Source organism: Mobula hypostoma, chromosome 12 (assembly GCF_963921235.1).
Source record: "Mobula hypostoma chromosome 12, sMobHyp1.1, whole genome shotgun sequence".
Lineage (NCBI taxonomy): Eukaryota > Metazoa > Chordata > Chondrichthyes > Myliobatiformes > Myliobatidae > Mobula > Mobula hypostoma.
The window spans coordinates 48,414,123-48,438,356 of record NC_086108.1 but is presented as its reverse complement, the minus strand read 5'-3'; the positions used below and the strand labels follow the sequence as shown (position 1 = coordinate 48,438,356).

The 24,234-nt window shown below is 41.2% G+C and overlaps 1 protein-coding gene across 4 annotated transcripts in view; it reads right to left on the bottom strand.

The window, feature by feature from the left end:
• hmcn1 (hemicentin 1) overlaps positions 1-24,234 on the bottom strand; it is a 551,025-nt gene that overhangs the window by 124,033 nt on the left and 402,758 nt on the right. For all 4 annotated transcript variants that reach the window (XM_063064023.1, XM_063064025.1, XM_063064024.1 and 1 more), the window contains exons 60-65: positions 21,923-22,122; positions 16,477-16,558; positions 12,243-12,374; positions 8,432-8,581; positions 2,839-2,998; positions 557-681 (exon numbers count right to left, since the gene is read on the bottom strand). In XM_063064023.1, coding sequence (XP_062920093.1) covers positions 557-681; positions 2,839-2,998; positions 8,432-8,581; positions 12,243-12,374; positions 16,477-16,558; positions 21,923-22,122 — 849 coding nt within the window. The remainder of the gene's footprint in view (positions 1-556; positions 682-2,838; positions 2,999-8,431; positions 8,582-12,242; positions 12,375-16,476; positions 16,559-21,922; positions 22,123-24,234) is intronic.

Here is a 24,234-nt window from a genome sequence, read left to right as displayed (position 1 = left end):
GATTAACATTGTTCCTTGCATTGTTGAGAAAACAGAGGAGTGTGTCCCATGTCCTGATGAAAGTGACAACTTGGCCAAAATTGTCAGATGTTCACATTGAATTTATCACCATAGCTTTGCTATAAACAGTAGTTGCATACTGTAGCCTATAAAAACAGTTGCTGCTTGCTTTGAAGTAATTGATGATATTTGTGAATAAAATGAAAAAATGGAAATACTTCATTTTGACTTTTTCCATTTGTAACCTGGGGACAACTAAATCATGAGAGCATCACCTCCATTCCAGTCATCTCAGTTCAGACCAGGCACTGAACTTCAGCTCACCTGAATCCTGAATTACCTACTCAGCATCACACGGATTGCATTGGGTGACGTCCGTGAAATCAGTTCAGACCAGGCACTGAACTTTGGCTCATCTGAATATTGAACTATCTACTTAGCTACCTAGGAATCTTGCAGAATCTGTCTCTGCCACTTTTTGTATAGCAAAAACTAAAAGCATAATAGAGAACGGTAAACTTTAAATAAGTTTCATCTCGTCATTGACATTACTCACCATAAACATTGAGGTTAAAAATTCGATCTTCCTCACCAGCAGAGTTGCTGGCCACACAAGTGTATTTGCCAATGTCTGTAGTCATTGTCCTATTAATGTGGAGGGTGCTGCCATTTGAACTCACTCTGGAGGAACATAGTCACACATTATATATAAATCACAACAACAAACTTTTCTTTATTGAAGTACACAATATATAATACCCTCCATGGCCATGCCTGACCTCTCCTGGAGTTGCTGCAATGGAAGCTATTTGGCAGCTGTTTTCACAACAGCTTTGATCACCTGCGTGACACTTGGCGGGAGATTGAGAGCATAGCCACAAGAACTCTACATACACTACAATGGTTAACCTAAGACTAAACTGTTCAGAATCCATTGAGAAATATTTTTAAAAGTACATCAGGGACAAGAATTGCCTGATTGTGTGGATTATGTGAATAAATCTACAACTCAATGATAAGCCTCAGGTGAATTTGTTGTTAGTAATTGCAGTTATATTAATTTGTAAACTACACATCAAGGAAAATATGGAAAATAGGTTTGCAACTAACATTTGAAAAGAATCCTGTGCATTGATTTCAGTTCAGCGTTCAATACCATCATCCAGCAGAGACTAGTGGAGAAACTGTCGCTGCTTGGCCTTAACACTACCATGTGTCGCTGGATTCTGGATTTCTTGACAGAGAGACCACAGTCAGTCAGTGTTGGCAGGAACATCTCTGACTCCATCACGCTGAACACTGGATCCCCACAAGGCTGTGTGCTTAGCCCATTGCTGTTTACACTGCTAACACACGACTGTGCAGCCAGATTCAAGGAGAACCTGATCATTAAATTTGCTGATGATACCACAGTGGTGGGGCTCATCAGCAAAAATGATGAAACAATGTACAAGGAGGAGGTCAAACACCTAGAGAGCTGGTGCAGTGATAACAACTTGATGCTTAATGTCAGCAAAACCAAGGAGATGATCGTTGATTTCAGACGGGCTCAGCCTGAGCACACACCCCCCAGCATCAGCGGCTCCACAGTGGAGAGAGTGGAGAGAGTGGAAAATATCAAGTTCCTTGGGGTGCAGATCTCGGACAATCTCACCTGGTCCAGGAACACCACTGGGATTGTGAAATGGGCCCAGCAGAGATTGCACTTTCTGAGGAAGCTTAAACAAGCATCACTCCCCACTAACATCTTAACTACATTCTACAGAGGTGTGGTTGAGAGTGTGCTGACCTTTTGCATCACAACCTGATACTCCAGCTGCAGTGTTGTCGACAGAAAAGCCTTGCAGAGGGTGGTTGGGGGAGCAGAGAAGGTTATTGGGGTCTCCCTACTTTCTGTCCAAGACCTCTTTCAGAGTCGATGCCTCCAGAAGACTCGATACATCATTAAAGACCCCTCACACCCTCTCCATGAACTGTTTGTTCTTCTGCCATCAGGCAAATGTTACAGGAGCATTAAAACTAAAACCACAAGGCTACTAAACAGCTTCCTCCCACAGGCAGTCAGACTGCTAAATAGCTGCTCTACATGACTCTGCTTTGGACACTTTTAACTTGCACTGGACACTTACAACTTGATTTTAACTGACATGTGGAGGTTGTGTTTTACTATTTATTGTTATGTTTATTATTTAGTGTTGCGTTTGTTATGTTATGATTGCACTGCCCCTGAGAAACACTGTCTCATTCTGCCCTGCAGAGCTGATGTATGGTTAGAATGACAATAAAGTTTTTTGAATCTTGAATCTTGAATCGTTGAAAAGCATTATTATCTCCGGGGCTTGCAACAAAAGACACTTATGCAATAGTGTGAAGACAATCTGAAGTTAAATGGATTTGGTTAGTGTTTCATGAAACTAATTAAGTGTTTGTTCACTTCACATTGTTAGGCTTGTTGAGACCGACAGATAGAATATGCCACAGATCTTATGCAATTGTTTTTTTAGATTCTTGTGTCAACCTTTGGAGTAGATTTCAAGTAAGGTTTAACTTGTTCAGTGCCCTTACTGTGTCTTACACAATTGGGGATGTTTGCTACTGCACCTGACTGTAAAGAGAGAAGTATTGCTCTTCATCTCAAAGTGCAGACATTGCTGATTATGATGAAGGTTGAGAATGAATGGAGATGAAAGGAAATAAGAAATAAGTAAACATAAGTATTTGGTTGAGTCTGCGGTCTGTATATGGCAATTAATATTACATGGTCTGCAAAGAAAAACATGGTGAAAGAATTTACTAATTGCTTCTACAACTTTGAAAAGATTAAAATTTCTAAATTACCTTATTCGTTTATCGTCAGTGTCATTCAGAAGTTTGCTGTCTTTAAGCCACTGTACTGAAGGTCTGGGAATGCCATCTGCAGCACAAACCAGCTTCACGTTTTCACCCTGTAGAACACTGACTTCACTGGGCATCTCGGAACCAGAAATACTAGGAGGGACTGTAACACAGCAGTCAGGAAAACTGTACAGAGCTATCAATCACAATATCAATTCCAATCACATCTCTAAAACTAAACAGTTATGAAATTACGGTGGCTTTCAGAAAAAGGGAATGTTAGTGTGCCGGATACCTTATGCATCACCGCAGCTTCAAGGACTTTGCTTCTTATTTTAGCCTCAGGTTTCTCTCTTTTACATTAAGTTTCTTATTTGCCCTTTGACCGAACTTACTACGATTCTACAGCAATTACCTTGCAATGTTCTGCACAGGTCTATAATTCCTTGGTGGGAAGAATCTGCTTGATTATTCTTGGTTTATTTTATTTCGAGCTGGTATTTGAAACTTTCACAAATTGTAACAATCGATCCAACCTTCCCACTAATCTCTCTATAATCTTGAAAATACATGGAGGATATGCAATGTTTTGCAAAACTTCTTTGACCTGGGGTTCTAAGCAATATCAGCATTAGCTCTATTCTGTTATCATATTTGATTTACAGCTTTTACTCCAAATAAGCACTCAGTCCAATTGTTTCTAATTTCCCTTCAAGTCCCTCAATTATGGATGTGGGAGCCATCAGATTTTAGTTTTTTTTAACAAATATAAATGTATTTGCTATGGAAAACACTATGTTTCTTTTTAAGCAATACACACAAAATACTGGTGGAATGCAGCAGACCAGGCAGCATCTATAGGAAGGGGTACAGTCGACGTTTTGGGCCAAGACCCTTCGTCTGGACTAACTGAAACTCTCACTATCTCTTCTTTCAGTTAGTCCTGATGAAGGTTCTCGGCCTGAAACGTCGGCTGTACCTCTTCCCATAGATGCTGCCTGGCCTGCTGCGTTCACCAGCATTTTGTGTGTGTCGCTTGAATTTCCAGCATCTGCAGATTTCCTCGTGTTTACATTTCTTTTTAACTGTTCAGTAGGAGATTTTCTTTCTACTACTTCATGTTCTCAAGTTTTCCAGTTTTTCAATGTGTTGGAATAAATTGGAATGAATTAGAGAGATTCAGGGACCAAACTGTTCTTTGGATAATTACATCTCCTTCTTTTGTACCTACTCCACTGAGGTGTGTCAAGTCATTGTTCCCTGATTCTTTCCCTTTGTTGCCTAAGCATTGTTATTACTTCAGATGGTCACATTAATGAATTCTCAGGAGAAAAGACATCTAGACTAGAACAAGGTAGCATTATTCCTCTTTTGAAAAGTTACAGAATCAACACCTACATTCTACCGTGTAGTATTTTTAACAGAAGCAGCCAGGCAAATGCTGAGCAACAGCAGATTTAATCAAGATTGTTACAAAGCAAACACCAGAAATGAGGATGGAGAGGGGAAAGTGTGCAGTGAGAGATGAAAGTCTGGGATGAGCTTGGATGCTGAGTCAGGATGATCCAGTTCCAGAGAGGTTTTTAAAACTAGGAGCAAATAATTTGGAAGGTGCATAGGTTGTAGAATGAGGTAAGAAGCATTACGATGCATTAAACAACAAATACCACAACATACTGTGTGTCAGTGATATTAAACCTGAACCGGACTCTGAGGAATGGTGGGGGCAGGTGGTTATTCTTTAGGACTTTATGAAGTTAGAGCTTACATAATGAAAGCAACCTCAGAGAAACTAAGCTCAAAGTTTAAGAAAGTCAAGGTAGAGTGGGGTAGGGGTGAGGTGGAGGTTTAAAGGATGCTGCAAACGTAGTGAAAACAGAGCCTGATCTTAAAATTTTTGATTGTTATCTGTCTGGTTTGGATTGAACAGATAAAAGGTAACTGGACGAAATTAGGTGCCAGGAGTATGTCATGAGCAAGTTCAATTAACCATAATTTTTATTAAATCTGATGCTGTTCTATGTGATCATTATTAACATTAACATGAAAAGGATTGGGAGGGTGAAAGTTGGTGAAGGGTTCTCGTATGTTCTTCGCTCTTGCACTTGCTATACAATTGCCTTTGTTTCGTTCTTCCTCGTTATGCACACAAACTAAGCAAATTGATTATGACAGCAACCAGACTGATATTATGATCTAATGATAAGCTCAAAGCAGAAGGAAAAGTAGTTATAACGCAAACAACAGGAATTCTGCAGATGCTGGAAATTCAAGCAACATACATCAAAGTTGCTGGTGAACGCAGCAGGCCAAGCAGCATCTATAGGAAGAGGTGCAGTCGACGTTTCAGGCCGAGAACCTTCGTCAGGACTAACTGAAGGAAGAGTAAGTAAGGGATTTGAAAGTTGGAGGGGGAGGGGGAGATCCAAAATGATAGGAGAAGACAGGAGGGGAAGGGATAGAGCCGAGAGCTGGACAGGTGATAGGCAAAAGGGGATATGAGAGGATCATGGGACAGGAGGTCCGGGAAGAAAGACAAGAGGGGGGGGTTGACCCAGAGGATGGGCAAGAGGTATATTCAGAGGGACAGAGGGAGAAAAAGGAGAGTGAGAGAAAGAATGTGTGCATAAAAATGAGTAACAGATGGGGTACAAGGGGGAGGTGGGGCCTTAGCGGAAGTTAGAGAAGTCGATGTTCATGCCATCAGGTTGGAGGCTACCCAGACGGAATATAAGGTGTTGTTCCTCCAACCTGAGTGTGGCTTCATCTCCACAGTAGAGGAGGCCGTGGACAGACATGTCAGAATGGGAATGGGATATGGAATTAAAATGTGTGGCCACTGGGAGATCCTGCTTTCTCTGGCGGACAGAGCGTAGATGTTGAGCAAAGCGGTCTCCCAGTCTGCGTCGGGTCTCACCAATATATAAAAGGCCACATCGGGAGCACCGGACACAGTATATCACCCCAGTCGACTCACAGGTGAAGTGATGCCTCACTGGAAGGACTGTTTGGGGCCCTGAATGGTGGTAAGGGAGGAAGTGTAAGGGCATGTGTAGCACTTGTTCCGCTTACACGGATAAGTGCCAGGAGGGAGATCAGTGGGGAGGGATGGGGGGGGACGAATGGACAAGGGAGTTGTGTGGGGAGCGATCCCTGCGGAATGCAGAGAGAGTGGGGGAGGGAAAGATGTGCTTAGTGGTGGGATCCCGTTGGAGGTGGCGGAAGTTACGGAGAATAATATGTTGGACCCGGAGGCTGGTGGGGTGGTAGGTGAGGACCAGGGGAACCCTATTCCTAGTGGGGTGGTGGGAGGATGGAGTGAGAGCAGATGTACGTGAAATGGGGGAGATACGTTTAAGAGCAGAGTTGATAGTGGAGGAAGGGAAGCCCCTTTCTTTAAAAAAGGAAGACATCTCCCTCGTCCTGGAATGAAAAGCCTCATCCTGAGAGCAGATGCGGTGGAGACGGAGGAATTGCGAGAAGGGGATGGCGTTTTTGCAAGAGACAGGTTGAGAAGAGGAATAGTCCAGATAGCTGTGAGAGTCAGTAGGCTTATAGTAGACATCAGTGGATAAGCTGTCTCCAGAGACAGAGACAGAAAGATCTAGAAAGGGGAGGGAGGTGTCGGAAATGGACCAGGTAAACTTGAGGGCAGGGTGAAAGTTGGAGGCGAAGTTAATAAAGTGAACGAGTTCTGTATGCGTGCAGGAAGCAGCGCCAATGCAGTCGTCGATGTAGCGAAGGAAAAGTGGGGGACAGATACCAGAATAGGCACGGAACATAGATTGTTCCACAAACCCAACAAAAAGGCAGGCATAGCTAGGACCCATACGGGTGCCCATAGCTACACCTTTAGTTTGGAGGAAGTGGGAGGAGCCAAAGGAGAAATTTTTAAGAGTAAGAACTAATTCCGCTGGACGGAGCAGAGTGGTGGTAGAGGGGAACTGATTAGGTCTGGAATCCAAAAAGAAGCGTAGAGCTTTGAGACCTCCAAACTAAAGGTGTAGCTATGGGCACCAGTATGGGTCCTAGCTATGCCTGCCTTTTTGTTGGGTTTGTGGAACAATCTATGTTCCGTGCCTATTCTGGTATCTGTCCCCCACTTTTCCTTTGCTACATCGACGACTGCATTGGCGCTGCTTCCTGCACGCATACAGAGCTCGTTCACTTTATTAACTTTGCCTCCAACTTTCACCCTGCCCTCAAGTTTACCTGGTCCATTTCCAACACCTCCCTCCCCTTTCTAGATCTTTCTGTCTCTGTCTCTGGAGACAGCTTATCCACTGATGTCTACTATAAGCCTACTGACTCTCACAGCTATCTGGACTATTCCTCTTCTCACCCTGTCTCTTGCAAAAACGCCATCCCCTTCTCGCAATTCCTCCGTCTCCGCCGCATCTGCTCTCAGGATGAGGCTTTTCATTCTAGGATGAGGGAGATGTCTTCCTTTTTTAAAGAAAGGGGCTTCCCTTCCTCCACTATCAACTCTGCTCTTAAACGTATCTCCCCCATTTCACGTACATCTGCTCTCACTCCATCCTCCCACCACCCCACTAGGAATAGGGTTCCCCTGGTCCTCACCTACCACCCCACCAGCCTCCGGGTCCAACATATTATTCTCCCTAACTTCCGCCACCTCCAACGGGATCCCACCACTAAGCACATCTTTCCCTCCCCCACTCTCTCTGCATTCCGCAGGGATCGCTCCCTACACAACTCCCTTGTCCATTCGTCCCCCCCATCCCTCCCCACTGATCTCCCTCCTGGCACTTATCCGTGTAAGCGGAACAAGTGCTACACATGCCCTTACACTTCCTCCCTTACCACCATTCAGGGCCCCAAACAGTCCTTCCAGGTGAGGCATCACTTCACCTGTGAGTCGACTGGGGTGATATACTGTGTCCGGTGCTCCCGATGTGGCCTTTTATATATTGGTGAGACCCGACGCAGACTGGGAGACCGCTTTGCTCAACATCTACGCTCTGTCCGCCAGAGAAAGCAGGATCTCCCAGTGGCCACACATTTTAATTCCACATCCCATTCCCATTCTGACATGTCTGTCCACGGCCTCCTCTACTGTGGAGATGAAGCCACACTCAGGTTGGAGGAACAACACCTTATATTCTGTCTGGGTAGCCTCCAACCTGATGGCATGAACATCGACTTCTCTAACTTCCGCTAAGGCCCTACCTCCCCCTCGTACCCCATCTGTTACTCATTTTTATGCACACATTCTTTCTCTCACTCTCCTTTTTCTCCCTCTGTCCCTCTGAATATACCTCTTGCCCATCCTCTGGGTCAACCCCCCCCCTGTCTTTCTTCTCGTACCTCCTGTCCCATGATCCTCTCGTATCACCTGTCCAGCTCTTGGCTCCATCCCTCCCCCTCCTGTCTTCTCCTATCATTTTGGATCTCCCCCTCCCCCTCCAACTTTCAAATCCCTTACTCACTCTTCCTTCAGTTAGTCCTGACGTAGGGTCTCGGCCTGAAACGTCAACTGCACCTCTTCCTATAGATGCTGCTTGGCCTGCTGCGTTCACCAGCAACTTTGATGTATGTTGCAGGAAAAGTAGTTAGACTCTTGGCTTTTGCGCACCTTGAATTGTCAGGATGTAGGTTTTGTGAGCCATCCCCTCCACATTTCTTGCCACACAGGTGTAGGAGCCACTGTCAGCAAGCTGTGACCGAGCAATCTGCAGTTTGCTGCCCCCAGAAAGAATGTGCATCTCCAAGGACTCTGCATTTTCTGAAGGAAAAAAAAACACAATAGAAAGTTATTTTACTGGTACTCTTGTCAGAAGCCATTGTCCATTTTAGGGTTAAATGATAATAGAAAGATGAAAATTCAAACAATTTGCATTCATTTAAAATCAGTTGATTCTGATTAAAGAGTTGGAAGAGGAGTAAATGCCTCCTCATTTGTTAGTCTTTAATAAGGACAGGAGAGGTACGTTGCATCCGGAGTTTCTCCGGTTAGTGGATGATTTCCCTCCATTCCTCTCTGACGTAGTGAGAAGCCGTGTACGAGGCAAGTTACAGCAGTGGTCTTTAATAAAAATATGAATTTAGCTTATTGATGATTGAACTGCTGAATCACTTACCAGTTGAATCCAGCTTAGATGATTGTACATTGTGAAGAATACCTTAACTTTCAGAAAGTGTTGCTGTTGTAAATATGAAAGCTATCCATACAAGATCAACCAAGAAGTAATTAAAAAACCATATAAAGGGTAGAATTAGTTCAAAATGAAAAGTAATTAAGAATTTCATTCTGAACATTTTATGTTACAGCATGTAAAACTTTATAAAATGTCAGTAATATGAATGCCTATTGCTACTCAAACCAATTAAAGATCGATTTATTCTACAAAATGTATTTTTAAAGTAATTGATGTGTTGTTACTTTATCAGCATTTTGTTTTTCAGTGAACAAATAAAACTGGAAAATTCTGGAAGTACTTGGCTGGGTAGGCAGCAGCGGTGGAGAGGGCTAATGAGAGAGTGCAGCAAAGGTTCACCAGACTGATTCCTGAGGAACTGCTGTATGAGGAGATGTTTTGTCATGAACAGGAATGTGGTATTGAAGTAGATGATCAAATTGAATGGCATAGAAGGTTGGAGGAACTAGGTAGCCTACTCCTGCATTCAGAGTCACAATTAAGTAGCCCAAGCAATTCCCATTTCTTTTCCCTTTTGGAGGAGTGGAGTGACTTACTGATTGCTGTGGTCAACCATAAATGTGAAATCACTAAGAGATGATCGATATTACAGGTTAATAACGGTGGTATATTCATCATGAAGTTACTCTCAATACAAATTTTTATTCCAATGTGCGAGAAATAGAACAAAATTCTGTTTGATTGAAGTTCATCAAGGGCACATCTTTATTCCGTCTTTGAGAAGAGTTAAAGCGGATTGGCAACTCTTCAGTTGGTCTGGCTATCTCCAGGAACACTTGACAGATCTCCCAGACGGTGCTGCCAGCATTGCAAGAGAAACTTACCTGTGGTTTGTGGCAAACAATTTCCTTTCTCCTGTCTGCGCACTGTACTCCAATTCTTGGAGCCACTCACACTGGGAATTCAATTATAGGGACTGCAGTTCACGTTTGTAAGGAATTCAGCTCCAATAAGGCAAGTTAAAATAACATTTGCAAACTGCAGGCAAGTGCAGCTGTCACACAATAAGATGTCATGTGCTTAAGGTACCACCATATCCCAAGGAAACAGAAGGTTGTCAAAACCAATAGAAAGACCCCTTCCAACATAATTTGTTTCAGGTAACTTTAAAATTAGTCAGAAGATCTTTATGGATTCAGCACCATTACCTGAATTCTAACAAAAGGTCCTTGACCTGAAGCATTAATTCGCTTTCTACCTCCACCTATACTGCCTGACCTGCCAAGAATTTGCAGCAATTCTGCTTTTGTTGTAATAGTGCAGCAACTGAATCCTTTAAGTCAAAATTAAAAACTGTGTTCAAATGTACTTTGTTTCCTATATTGTATAGTATTACTGTGCCAAAAGAAACAATCTTACACGCTTTAGCACTGATTTACACAAAAGCTATTTTAACCATTCCAAAAGAAAGTAAAATCAGTGGTATGCTGACATTCACTGGGTCTACTGGAAGTACAGTACTCTGCAAAAGTCTTAGGCACATACATACATATATGAGAGAGAGAGAGGGGGAGAGAGAGTGGGGGAGAGAGAGAGGGGGGAGACAGAGAGGAGGAGAGAGAGAGGGAGAGAGAGAGAGGGAGAGAGAGGGGGAGAGAGTGGGGAGAGAGTGGGGGAGAGGGGGAGAGGGGGGAGAGAGAGGGGGAGAGAGGGGGAGAGAGGGGAGAGGGGGGAGAGAGGGGGAGAGAGGGGAGAGGGGGAGAGGGGGAGGGGGGAGAGGGGGGAGAGGGGGAGAGAGGGGGAGAGTGAGGGGGAGAGAGAGAGGGGAGAGAGAGAGGGAGAGAGAGGGGGGAGAGAGAGAGGGAAGAGAGAGGGAAGAGAGGGGGAGAGAGAGAGAGAGGGGGGAGAGAGAGGGGGAGAGAGAGAGGGGAGAGAGAGGGGGAGAGAGGGGAGAGGGGAGAGAGAGAGAGGGGGAGAGAGAGAGGGGTGAGAGAGGGGGAGAGAGAGGGGGAGAGGGGGGAGAGAGAGGGGGGGAGAGAGAGAGAGGGGGAGAGTGAGGGGGTGGGAGAGAGAGACAGAGAGAGAAAGAGGGAGCTGGGTTGCCTAAGACTTTTGCACAGTACCGTATTACCTTTATGCACTGCCCTGTACTGCTGCTGCATGAGAAAACGTATCTCATGACATGTGTGACTGATTCTGATATGGGTCTCTACGGCGCATTGAGAGTGGGAAGGGGGCAGGGAGAGGACAATAATGTTTGGGAAAAGGGGAAGGGAGAGGGGAGGAAGCGTGAAGCACCAGAGGGACATCCTGTAATGATCAATAAACCCAATTGTTTGGAATCAAATTACCTTGGCCTGGTGTCTCAGGGCTGGGTGTGTCTGCACCCATGCCAGACCCTGCCCTGGCACTTCGTCTCTGCCAACTGTCCCACACCCCTCCTGCGGCACTTCACCCTCGTCATTCCCAACATCCCTTACTTACACCAGATTTACAAACTCGCTCTCCACCCTACGTTGACAAATACAGTACTGTGCAAAAGTCTTAGGCACCCTAGCTATATACAGTATATGTGCCTAAGACATCTACGCAGAAATGTATGAGGGGTGATTGATAAGTTCGTGGCCTAAGGTAGAAAGAGTCAATTTTAGAAAACCTAGCACATTTATTTTTCAACATAGTCCCCTCCTACATTTACACACTTAGTCCAGCAGTCGTGGAGCATACGGATCCCTTCTTTGTAGAAGTTGGTGTCTTGGACCTCCAATAGATGGTCCACAGCAGGGGTGATTGATAAGTTTGTGGCGTAAGGTAGAAGGAGATGATTTATACAGCTCTCGTTACATGCACGTGCAGTTCAACTCTTTGAGTGATTATGCAGAAGGTCTGAAGTTAATAACAGCTCCTTCTACGTTAGGCCACAAACTTATCAATCACCCCTGCTGTGGAGCTCTTTCTGGAGGTCCAAGACGCCGACTTCTATAAAAAAGGGATCCGTATGCTCCACGATCACTGGACTAAGTGTGTAAATGTAGGAGGGGACTATGTTGAAAAATAAAAATATGTTAGGTTTTCTAAAATTGCCTCCTTCTACCTCAGGCCACGAATTTATCAATCACCCCTCGTAAGTAAACAGAGAGAACAATAGCTGGGAATAAAAACAATTCTTTTCCTCAAAATAATGCTGAATTTATGCTATTATTTCAATTTAACCACCAGGGGGCAATATCTGACTATCTTAATACAAGCAAAAGTATGAGTTCTATATTTAGTGCCACAGTATCTTACCAATGGTCATCCCATTCTTCTGCCAAGTTAATATCGGTGGAGGAATGCCAGTTGCATCGCAGGCAAAAGTGACGGGATTGCTAATAACCTCATTGACTGTTTCCTCTGCCAGGCCTTCAATTCTGGGTGGGACTGCATGAGAAATAGAACAGTTGTGAATGATGTAGAATTATATTGTTTTTTCACTGGCAAATACTGAGTATAACAAAGCTGCACTGAAAACTGACCAAGAATTGCAAGCCTATTAATGTGCCTTGAGCCTCACCTTTTGCACGTTCAGAGATACTTATGATTGAAGTTCTTGCCGTGATACAGTTTGACATTAAACTACGTTGGGGAAAGATCAATCATCTACTCTTGAAAGTGGCAAAAACATACATTATAATAAATGTGTACACAAAGACATGCATTCACACAAAGTTATGAGCTGGATTAATTTCACCCAGTTTAATCTGGAGGGGTGAAATCAACTCCTGCGATGGTTGGGAGCAGCTAATTTCAGACAGTACTGAATTACATGGCACATTGGGTAAAGTTAGAGAGACATCTGGCCACCACAGGTATGGTTCTTTAAAAAGAAAGCAACACCTGCTTTAATGGGAATAGAAGCACCACACAGTGTATAATTTTATGCTCTGATGACATTCCTTAGCAGTATTTAATATCTTCAAAATGCTGAGAAAAGAATGCCAGTGTCAATGATGTTCTTCAAATGTACCACATGAATGTGCAGTATCAGGTGCGCTCATCTGGGGAAACAATAATGACAATAAACACAAGAGATTCTGGAGATGCTGGAAATCAGAATCAGATTTAATATCACCAGCTTATGTCGTGAAATTTGTTAACCTTACAGCAGCAGTACAATGAAATACAAGGTAAATAAATATGAAGTTACATTAAGTGTGTGTGTATATATGTATGTATATCTATTAAATAGTTAAATTAAAACAAGTAGAGCAAAATAACAGAAATAAAAATGTAGTGAGGTAGTGTCGCAGGGTTCAATGTCCTTTAGAAAGCAGATGGCAGAGGGGAAGAAGCTGTTCCTGAATCACTGACTGTGCGCCTTCAGGCTTCTGTACCTCCTACCTGATGGTAATAGTGTGAAGAGGGCATGCCCTGGGTGGTGGCAATCCTTAATGATAGACAGTGCTCCTTGAAGATGTCTTAGATACTACAGAGGCTGGTAGCCATGAGAGAACTGACTAATTTTACAAGTCTCTGCAATTTACTTCGATCTTGTGTGGTAAACCCCCTACTACCCCACACTAGATGATGATGCAGCCAGTCAGAATGCTCTCCACAGTACATTTGTAGAAGCAGTACAATCAAATACATTTGTGGCAATCTAGAGAGCAACACACACAAAATGCTGGAGGAATTCAGCAGTTCAGGCAGCATCTATGAAAATAAATAAACAGTCGACGTTTCAGGGCAAGACCTTTCTTCAGTTCTGGAAAGGAAGGAGGAAGACACTGGAATAAGTAGATGGGGGAGGGGAAGGAGGACTAGCGTGAAGGTGAAAGGTGAAACCAGATGGTTGGGAAGGTTGAAGGGCTGGTGAACTAGGAATCTGATAGGAGAGGAGAGTGGACTGTGGGAGAAAGGGAAGGAAGAGGGGCACTTGGGGGAGGTGAGAGACAAAGGAGGAGAACAGGTACAAGGCCAGAGTGGAGAATAGAAGAGGGAAGGAGAGGGAAAAGCAAAACAAACAAAAAATGACAATAATAATTCTGCTTCTGCAAATAGCTGTGAAGTAACAATTTTCCATATCCCTGATTCTGGCACTGAGCTCCTTCTGTCACCATTTGAAGTGCCAGGGAAGAAGTCAAAAAGTTGGGTCTTGAATTTTTGCAATTGTTCCTAATAATTTTCTAACTTAGGTTTCTTCTAAGCACCTCACATGCACAGAGATACCCTCAGGGCATGGAGAATGTGGATGTTGAAGGAGAGAGGACTCACATGTTGGCATTGGTCCTAACAAAACACATGTTCCTGAGCCAGAGGGTTGCTCATTCAAGACGGCTGAGCATTTATTTTGTGGTGTTGAGCTCAGAAGTTGAAGTAATCCTCCAGAAGCTGAGTTTACTACCGCAGGATAAAAGTGCAGTGCAGTACTGCGGAAGTCTTGTACTGTTGGAGGTACAGGTATTCCCAGATTTACAAACATTTTCACTTTAATGTCACAAACTCTCTGGGGCACGTGATTATGATTTTTTTTGCAATAAAGAATAGTGTGTCACCCTCTTTTCAGAGAAGCACTCAATATAGAAGAACTCTTCAGCAATTTCCCCCAGTCTTTGGAGTTATGAATTTTTTCTTTATGAAGAGATTTCCAGAAGCGCACTTGTGCAATTTCATGAATGTGTACCCTCAACTCAAACAAACCAATGCGGCTACTGGCAACCTAGCATGGGGTGGTTGTTATCCTTGTACGATGCGCCCTCTGATCAATCCAATAATAATGTTCCAAAACGTCGAAGAACTGTAGTCTGCCTTTTATTAGCAACTAGCAAAATATACAATCTTGAAGCAATGCGATTAAACCATCAACAAAAGATATGTCACCCGATGGGCCCCAGAATAAAGCACAAATACGCAACTTATTCCCTTTGCTTTTACCACGCCACCACACATGTGACTTGTTGTCATAATAAATGTGCAACACAGAATACAATGCAGGTAGAAGAGAGATGCATGGATCCTACTGAATAGCTGTGCTATCTTTTGCATGAGGTGAAATACCGGCCAGGTCTCCTGCTCCAATGAATGTAAAAATATGCAGAATTTTCCCAAGTGCAGATAGTTTCCATGGTGGTTTGGAGCAAGACAAATTTAAGCATTGCCTAAAGAGAAGTACAGATTATTGAACCACATGTCTCCCCAGTTTGCATAATCCGGCCACATGCATATTAGTTTTCACTTTGTCCTATATAATAATTTCAGAACTTTTGTCTCCTCCACGGGATGACCAAGATCATGAAAGGCTTTAAACAAATCATTTCTTAGCCTGATACTCGAGTGCCATGCAGGAAACGATTTGTACATTATAGAACTCCATTTAGTATAATATGAAGTGTGCTCCACTGTTGGAAGTACTGCTCTTGGAACAGGATATTAAATTATCTTTAGTTTGCCTTTTGACTTCACCTTGTGGGATCTTGTGCCTAAGAGACCAACTTCAATGTTTGAACGACACTTCAAAGGATTTGGTTGTTTATGAGGTAGTCTAGCCTGTCCAATATGTTCCTTTTTTTTTAGTGGAAGTGGACTTTTGAAGCCAGGAGGAAGGTCATATGGTTGGTTTATTTAGGGAAGGAAGAGATTTTGATGAAGGAGTGGAAATTCAAACATAAAGGAATGAAGTGGGTGTGGGCACACACTCTGCAGCTGTCTGGATAGTTTGTAGCTTAAGGGAGAAAATGGGAGGTGACACCTCAGTGATAAGGAAACCTACAGCTGTGCAAATATACTCCAAATAAATAACTCTTATTTGCATCCAAGTTGTTATAATTAACACATAAGATGTCAAGATGCTGAAATACATCCTAGGATGCACTGGGACACATCATCAGTGATGTAACCTGGGGTCATTGGGTGTTAACGGTCTTTCAACATCAGACATTCTCACAAGGATGTCTTGCACCCCACATTTTCTGCATGCAGTAATTTCAGATTTCGTGTTTCTTGTCCAATATACACCTTCTCCTGACGTAACAAAAGCAAAAATAAGTGGCAGATGCTGCAAACCTGACATAAAAGCTGAATGACAGAAAAAAAAATCAGGTTAGGTAGCATTTTTGGAGAGAGGAACTAAGTGAGGGTCAACAATTTCCCATCAGAACTGAATGCCTGAAGGAAGGTCATTAACATAAAATTATCAGCTGTTTCCTTCTTTACAGATTTTTCCTGACCTACTGAATCTTTACAAAGCTCTTGTTATTCACTGGCCCTTGCCATCCTCTTTCAGCAAACACTGTGCACCCCCTGCCCCCCCCCCGTTCATCTTAACATTGACCTTTTCCTTTCTCCTATCTCCTCTCTATCTGTCTCCCTCTTTCATGTTTTATTTTGGATTTTTCCTAGTTCTGAATTTTCCCAGTTATTCTCCCTCCACAAATGTTGCCTGACCTGCTGAGTATCTTTCATATTAAACAGGAAACAATGTTGGATTTTGATTAGATGTATACTCCACGTCGACATAAACTATACATCTTCAAAACAAACTTACCATGTACATTGAGGTGGAAATTCTTATTCACTTGCCCAGCAATGTTTGTGGCTTTACAGACATATTGGCCTGTGTCTGAAACCTAAGAAAATAAAAGAAAGATAGAAATTTTCAAAAGAAAAAATTGAAAATAGTTTAGTATTTTGGGGATTAATAACTCACATAAATTAGTCTCAAAGAGGGCTCTGTGGCTATTCAAATGGATAACAATTTAATGCTACAGAATACAAATTTAGTTATACATTATGGAAGACATAAAGACATGCTCTTCAAACCGGCTTTCCAGCTGTGCTATTATTCCAGTAATGTAAGTTTCATGCTTTGAAGTTGATCTCCATATATTTTGGTAAATCTGAAAGAACAAATTTAACTGTATTTTTCTTTAAAGAAGGATTGCAACTGAGAATGTATTAAAATGTTACAAAATGCAAAATATTTGGGATTAAAAAGATCTAATTAGTGAAAAGAAGATGTATAATGGATATCAGAAACAGCGTCTGCAATACGGAGGTTGATTACTAACACAGCTCTAGATTTTACATGTTGAATCCCTGCCTTGAGGACAGTTGGTATAAAGATTGTGCCTGTTTTCACTTGAATATGTCTTGCAAAACTCACAGACTGAATTGACCACCTGTCAACAATTGCTTTAACCACTTTCCTACATTTTTTCCCCCCACTATGGAATTTCCACCCTCATTTCCTTGACTCATAGAAGGTAGCTATTGGTTTTCCATGACTGCCAAGTTCAAATTTCATACATAAAAATCTAATCATGGAGCAATCAAATGTCTAAAATTCCTTTCAATAAAACCCAGGAAAATGCCTGATTTCTTTTGGAATGCTAATGAAATTACTGGAATGCATGATTTTAAATATATAACCTCTGCACATCTAGCTTCAGTATTGGCTTTTAAACACGGCAGTTAAAAGCCACCACTGAGAAAGCCTGTCAGGACATGTAGAGGAGGCTTGATCCAAATGCAGAGCAGCAGAGATGAATTAGCGGGATGTGGTAACTGTAATAATAAACCACAAAATAACATGAAAGGCCACAAAACAAGAGAGTAAAGACACTTAACACAGCAAGGTAACAAGGTAACTGAAGCCTAGGAGCTGAGGCTAGCTGGCTTGATGAGTGAACTGTGGCTGAGAATTGGGTTTAAATAGATTGTAGGTGATCAGCAATCGACGCCTGTTAGCTGGGTGTAGACTGTAAAGGCCTGATAGATTCTGGGAACGAAAGAACTTCAAAATGATTTTAAAAGCTGATCCTTAAGCACTAAATTATTGTAGATCATAGTGGAAACCGATATAACATTTTAAAATTGCAGTAACTATATCACTCTGTAGTTACTGATCATGTATAGGAAAAGCTTAAATGCGCCTGGAACTTCTGACAAGAAAGTATGATGGGTAGTAATCGAAAAGAAAGCAAACAATAATAACCAATGAACTTTGGACAACTAAACAGTATATCCTATTTTCTATTAGGTGTCCTTTTCATGGTTGATTACAAAGTGACGATGAAAAATAAGCTATTCATTAATAAAAGGCACAATTCAACAATCACAGCCCACTTTCTGATGAGCATCCTCTGTGCAATCCAGAACAGAATAAAAATTTTAAGAAAAAAGCTGTTTTCTAATCACTTTGGTATGTAGCATCTCCAGAGGTGGCAAGCATATGGCATGCACGCTAAAGGTGGCACATGCAAAAGCTTTGTAAGCACACGGCATGCAGTGTTGCCTTTTGATTCTTTAAGCCACACTCATAATAAAGATACATAATGATTATCTTTACTGCCAAAGAAGCAGCAAATGATTTCTCACAACCCAAGAGCAGTGAAGTGTTTTCACAGGAACTGTCTTGCGCTGGCTTTACACCAACTAGACAGCTGTGAGAATATGTGATGTTATTTTGAAATCCTCACAGGACTGGGTGTACACAACAGTATTTGAATAGTAAATGGTTGGGCCAGTTGACATGGGTTTTGCTCTGCTTACATTTTTTCTTCTGTTGTTTGTGAGTGAACAACGGATATCCAATGATAGTAATGGTAAAGAGTGTATGTAGCTTAGTGCCTCCATGAATAAATAACTTTTTCAATAAACATTTTACTTTATAAGTAAAACTGTTATTTAAGTTAATTGGTGAGATATTTTGAAATTGTTAACCCTTTTCAGATTGTTCAGCAAACTAACAAAAATATTCAAATGACGGGAGAAGCAGCAAAGATTTTCGAGCGTGTAATCAAAAAGGGTAATAAAGATAATGCATCTTACGATCCTACACAGTGGGTGTGCAGGACTTCCTCATGAGAAATGGCATTACGAAACTCTTCATAAATGGCTTTATGATAAAAGTGAACAAAAACAAAAAAAGAACACATTTCCCAAGAAATCAGCAACAACAAAAAAAATGCAGTCAAATATTTTGATGACATTTAATTCACGTAGTTCAAACTTAGTTGCTCTTAATTTTAAAGTCTCAAGTTTATTGCTTAACGTGGAAAATCACTGAATGGACAGTATATTATAGAATCATGGCTAGAGTGTGCTCCTTTCCTTTTTGAAAGCTTTCCACCAAAAAAAAATCAGTGCATTAAGGTTTTGCCATTGAGCAGCAACAGAATAAAAGAATATTAATGACGGGAACAAACATAGCGGAAAAACTAACAAGAGATATCGGCTTATTTAAATGTCTTTCCATTTGCCTTGAGAACACTAATTCATCAGCTAGGCTAGCTATTATTGCTTGATTTTGTAAGGGACAATGAAATATGCAAATTACTGATTAACCCAATACCATTACCTGAACACACCCCAGGGATTGAAATATGTAAGGCAGTAGCAAAATAATGGTCTGGTCGACAAGTTAACCTTTCAACAACAGTTTCCATGACAACTGACGGTGTACCCAGCATGACTGGAAATGAGGCAGGTGCTATCAATCTATTTGCAAAATTTGTTGGACATCTACTGGTAGGCTTGCATAGTATAGTGCACGAAGAGGCTTTGTCTGCAAAAGCTGACCTGAGGGAAACTTGAAGAAGTGATGAAAATTGTAACCAAGGTAATTATTTTTATTATCGGACATGCTTTGAAATAAAGACAATTTCAGAATTTACTGAGTGAAGTGAATGCAGTTATACAAGACTACTTGTGTACAACAATGTTTGATGGCTTAATAGATTTTCTATTTTTAGAAGTAACCTTTATGATTCTTCATTTAAATTTGAACAGATTTGGGGACCTTTTATTCGATATTTTCATTTAATGTAATATTTACCCTTCTTGTTTTTTTTTCACTGTTTTTAATGGAGGTCGGGATTGAGGACGTGATTTTAAGTTTAACTCTGTTTGGTTTCAAGTTAGCCCATTGCTTTGCCTTGCTTTTAGTTAGCTGCACGGTGGGTTTTTTTGGGGGTTTTTTTTTCTTTTTTTTCCATTGATATATATAAAATTTAGTATACTATTATGTTATCTTGGTTTCTTATGCTTAAATTACATTGTTTGTAGTATTTTCTTTTTGGTATTGATATCTTTTGGAATTTTATTATACTTTAACATTGTATTAATGTTTATATGGCTTACCTTTTTTGTATACTTACTCAATAAAAAGATTTAAAAAGAAAAAGAAAGATTTTCTATCCTTAAACAAATTGCTGAGTGTTTGAATGAAATTTGCCTGTTTCTGAGCAATGAAAATTTTCGTGTAAAGAATTTATGTTGTGTGGATTCATGTATTTTTTTGCAGATTTCTCCTCACATTTAAATGACTTGAAAACCAAAACACAAAGGATCTGACAAGACACTTGTTTTGTTTGATAATATGAGAACCTTTGAAATCAGACTGGAAGCATTTAAACGTGATGACATGTTTAAATATTTCCCAATCCTTAAAAAAAACCACAAGACAGATATCAAAATTCCTGAAATGCTAGAGCCTTCCAATGCGAATTTTGAGTATCATCCATCCAACTACTAAATAATTTTCTTTAAAATTCACAAAATTAAGATCGTTTGAAGAAACTGCACATTTTATGAAGTATGAAGATAGTGTAACATTAGACAAACTGAATTTGGAAATGTTGCAGGGTATTTATTTGGTTAATTTTGAAATGCATTTGATTGATTTACAAAGCAGTTCAATTTGGAGGCAAACATTTGCTGATTTAAGAGATGAACTAGAAGACATTGAAAGAGATTTGTTTGTGATTTGATCAAAGCAGAAAATCCAGACAATGAGGTTCTGAAACTCTGGAATTCTTGACACTCCTAACTGTCTGAAAATTCTTGCAATGGGAATATTAACTGTATTTTACTGACATACACTATGCGTCATTGTTTTCAGTGATGAACTTGCTCAAGCCTATTATAGGAGTGGACTTATACAAATCAGATATAAAATATTTGTCATTGTAGTGCAGCAACAGAAGTCTCACTGCGTGTGAAGTGTGTTTATTTCCCTTTCCTTGATCTTTTACAGATATGCACAAAAGTTTATGAGTTTACCTTTATGTTTCTTATGTTATATATAACAATACTATTTAGAAATGATATTATTTTTCAATTCTTTTTAAAAGATTAAAATTAATGATATTTGAATATGTTTTCTAAAATGTTTCATTTATTTCAATCTGGGTTTGTTATATTTTTATTAATAGAAAAATAATGAATAAATATAAATAAGCAACAAGACTTGTTCTTTTTCTTTAAAAATCCATAATTATTGTTACTAATTCATTAATCAATGATATTCTCTGCTCAAATTACTATAGCGTGCGAGAGAATTTTTTTAGAAGGCTATCGCCAGTTTGGGCACACAGTCTCAAAAAGGCTTACCACCCCGGTCTAGAAAATAGGCTGGCATTCCAGACTGACCCACCAGGAATATTATCAGAAGATTGAGAAAAAAATTTGTTCAAGGGCTGGATTTGTATTTTTGGAAGCAGATGGATATTGTGTTTCATCTTTTACACGTGGCTATATTCCTAACCTGTGCATTTTGGATGAAAAGTCAAACAAATTAACAGGGTAATTGCATTTCTATCCTTGTTACCATTTACTCCCCCCCCCACCCCAATCAATGCTGTTGAATTAAGTGAGCCGTTTGCTCTCTGCTGCTGATTGTGGTTTCTTGATCAGGGTTCGATCAGTGATGGATAACATGGGTTTATCATAGAAATAGAGCAAAATGTGCTTCATGGCCTTGGTGGGCTGAAGGGCTTGTTTTGGTGCTATATGACTAGATAGTACTCTATCTTTATTGGTTTTATTGCAATTTTTTATAATGTCTATAACTTGTTTACTATCAAATTAAAAATTAAATGTTACCTAGCTATAATTAGGGATCTACTTGGTGGTGGGATGTGATATTGTTGCAAAAGGAGAGTTTAGACTGTGAGATCTAGAAGCACGTTCCACTCTTTGAAAGACCTTACCTCAGCATTTGTAATCTCCAGACTTTGGCCATTGGCCAGAGTTCGAATGTTGCTGGACTCAATAACCGGGCGGCTGTTCTTAAACCAGGTGATGATGGGTGGTGGCACTGCATTTGATTCACACTCCAGAATTGCTGTATTCCCAGTGCGGACACTGACTGAGTGAGGGGAATCCCCTGCACCCTTTATAGTTGGTGGAACTATAAGAAAAGAAAAACCTTGAAGATGGCTGAAGGCGATGTTTCTGCAACGCACCTCAAACAAAAGTGGAATATGATCATTTTAACACATGCTGGATGCAGACTACTTTATTAGACCTCCACAAGCAATAAGTAAATAGCAATGACCTGCATTTTTCTACTGAGAACTATTCTGTGGGATACCAGTGGTGATAGATGCTGTAAATACACCAATTTTTGTTTTGCAAAAAGCAAACTGCTGAAGGAACTGATTATTCCAGATGCCAATAATTGCTCACCCCTTCCACCCCCAAATGCTTCTCCAACTGTGGAGTTGTTGCAGTGGTTTGAGTGGCTCCAGGCTGCAGCAGGGACGAAGACAAAGATCAAAAGCAGCAGGAGATCATAAAGCCCCTGCAGCGTGCCAAGACATATTCTAGTCAATGTTTCTCTCTAGTTGTCTCATTTCATGATGACCCTCCGTGCCCAAAATCCTACCAGTCTTAGGCCACGTCCACACTAGACCAGACAAATCCGTAACCGAAGCCTTTTCTCTTCATTTTGACCCTCCGTCCACACTGAAACGGCGTTTTCCTCCCCCAAAAACGAAGCTTTTCTAAAACACTCTCCAGAGTGTTTAAATCTGAAAATGCCGGTTGGGCGTTGTAGTGTACATGGGGTAACCGGCTAGTTTTAAAAACGCTGTCATGACGTGCCGGAACAAATGGTGGGGGCAGCGCAGTATTCCATTGTTTTCTTGAACGCAACCTCCAACACCACAATAGATGTGTAACCGCCTAATGTAACATTGTATAGAAATACAAGATAACACTGATGCAGACATGTTTTATACATTTAACAAGGTGTTTTATTAATGTATTGCTTGTGCAAACATTCAATAGATGCAATTGTCACTTTTGCCCAGTAACTCGTTTTATTGCACATGTTAAACACAGCAAAATAATACACAAAGACATAGCAAAAGGCAAACAAATGAGATAACAGCAAATTTCACTTTTGCCCAGTAACAAGCCTTATTGCATTTAGTTGTAGCTGTCGTCCCTTTCATCGGTGAAGAGACTATGGCTGTAGGAAATGTTTCTGGACAACACGCACCAAGTCTTTCCTTTTAAGTTTTTCTAGTCTGTAACTGGACAAACGCACACCAAGTATACCGTTTCCTCTTTGCTTCTTTTCTGTGTGTCCTGCGCATGCCCAGTAGGAGGAGATTTGCCCAAATATCCGTTTTAATGTGGACAGAGGCATTCTGAAAAACGCCTAGCGTGGATGCCTATCATTTTTATGCGAAACCGGCATTTTCAAAATTATCCGGTCTAGTGTGGACGTAGCCTTAAAGCTGATTTATACTTGTGCGTCAAATGTACGCCGAAGGTACTGCGTACTCTACGCCGTACCCTACGCCATAGGGTGACATGCACTGCCTCAAAAATGTAACTTACGCGTCGCAGCGACGCAGACTGCAACAATTGTGATTGGTCTGCTTGGTAGCATCGCATTTCCCCCTACGCATTTCCGGTTGCTTTTCTCCGCCATGTCTGTACACTGATGCGAAATAAATGGTTGGAGACGATGAACCAAATTGTCAAATCCACCTGCCAACATCCGAACATATTTGAAATGCATTTCCTCGTCCATGTCTCTCACGAAGAAACTCAACACAGTGGCATAGAAACCCCACCGCCAACCAGCGCTTTGGCGGTGAATTCCAGAGAGACGCAGACACAACTACGCATGCTCACTACGGCGTAGGGCTACGCAAAAGTATAAATCAGACCTACGGCGTAGCCCATACGCACAAGTATAAATCAGCCTTTAGTCTTCAATTCCATTGACAATATAGCCACTGTTCATTGAGATGTAGTATTCCAAAGCAAACAGCCTGGGGGCATTCACTGTGATGGGACTGAATTATAAGTGTGACTATGCAACTGAAACAATGCAGTGTGTAGTTTGGGTTTTCAAAGCTGAAATACGTTGCATGGATGTGGTGCGACAAACGTTTATTAGGTTGATTCCTAGGTTCAAGCACTGTCCTCCAAAGACAGATTGAGTAGGATTGTATTCACCCTTTGAACTTTACAAGAATGAGAAGAAAAAATATAAGGTTCTGAA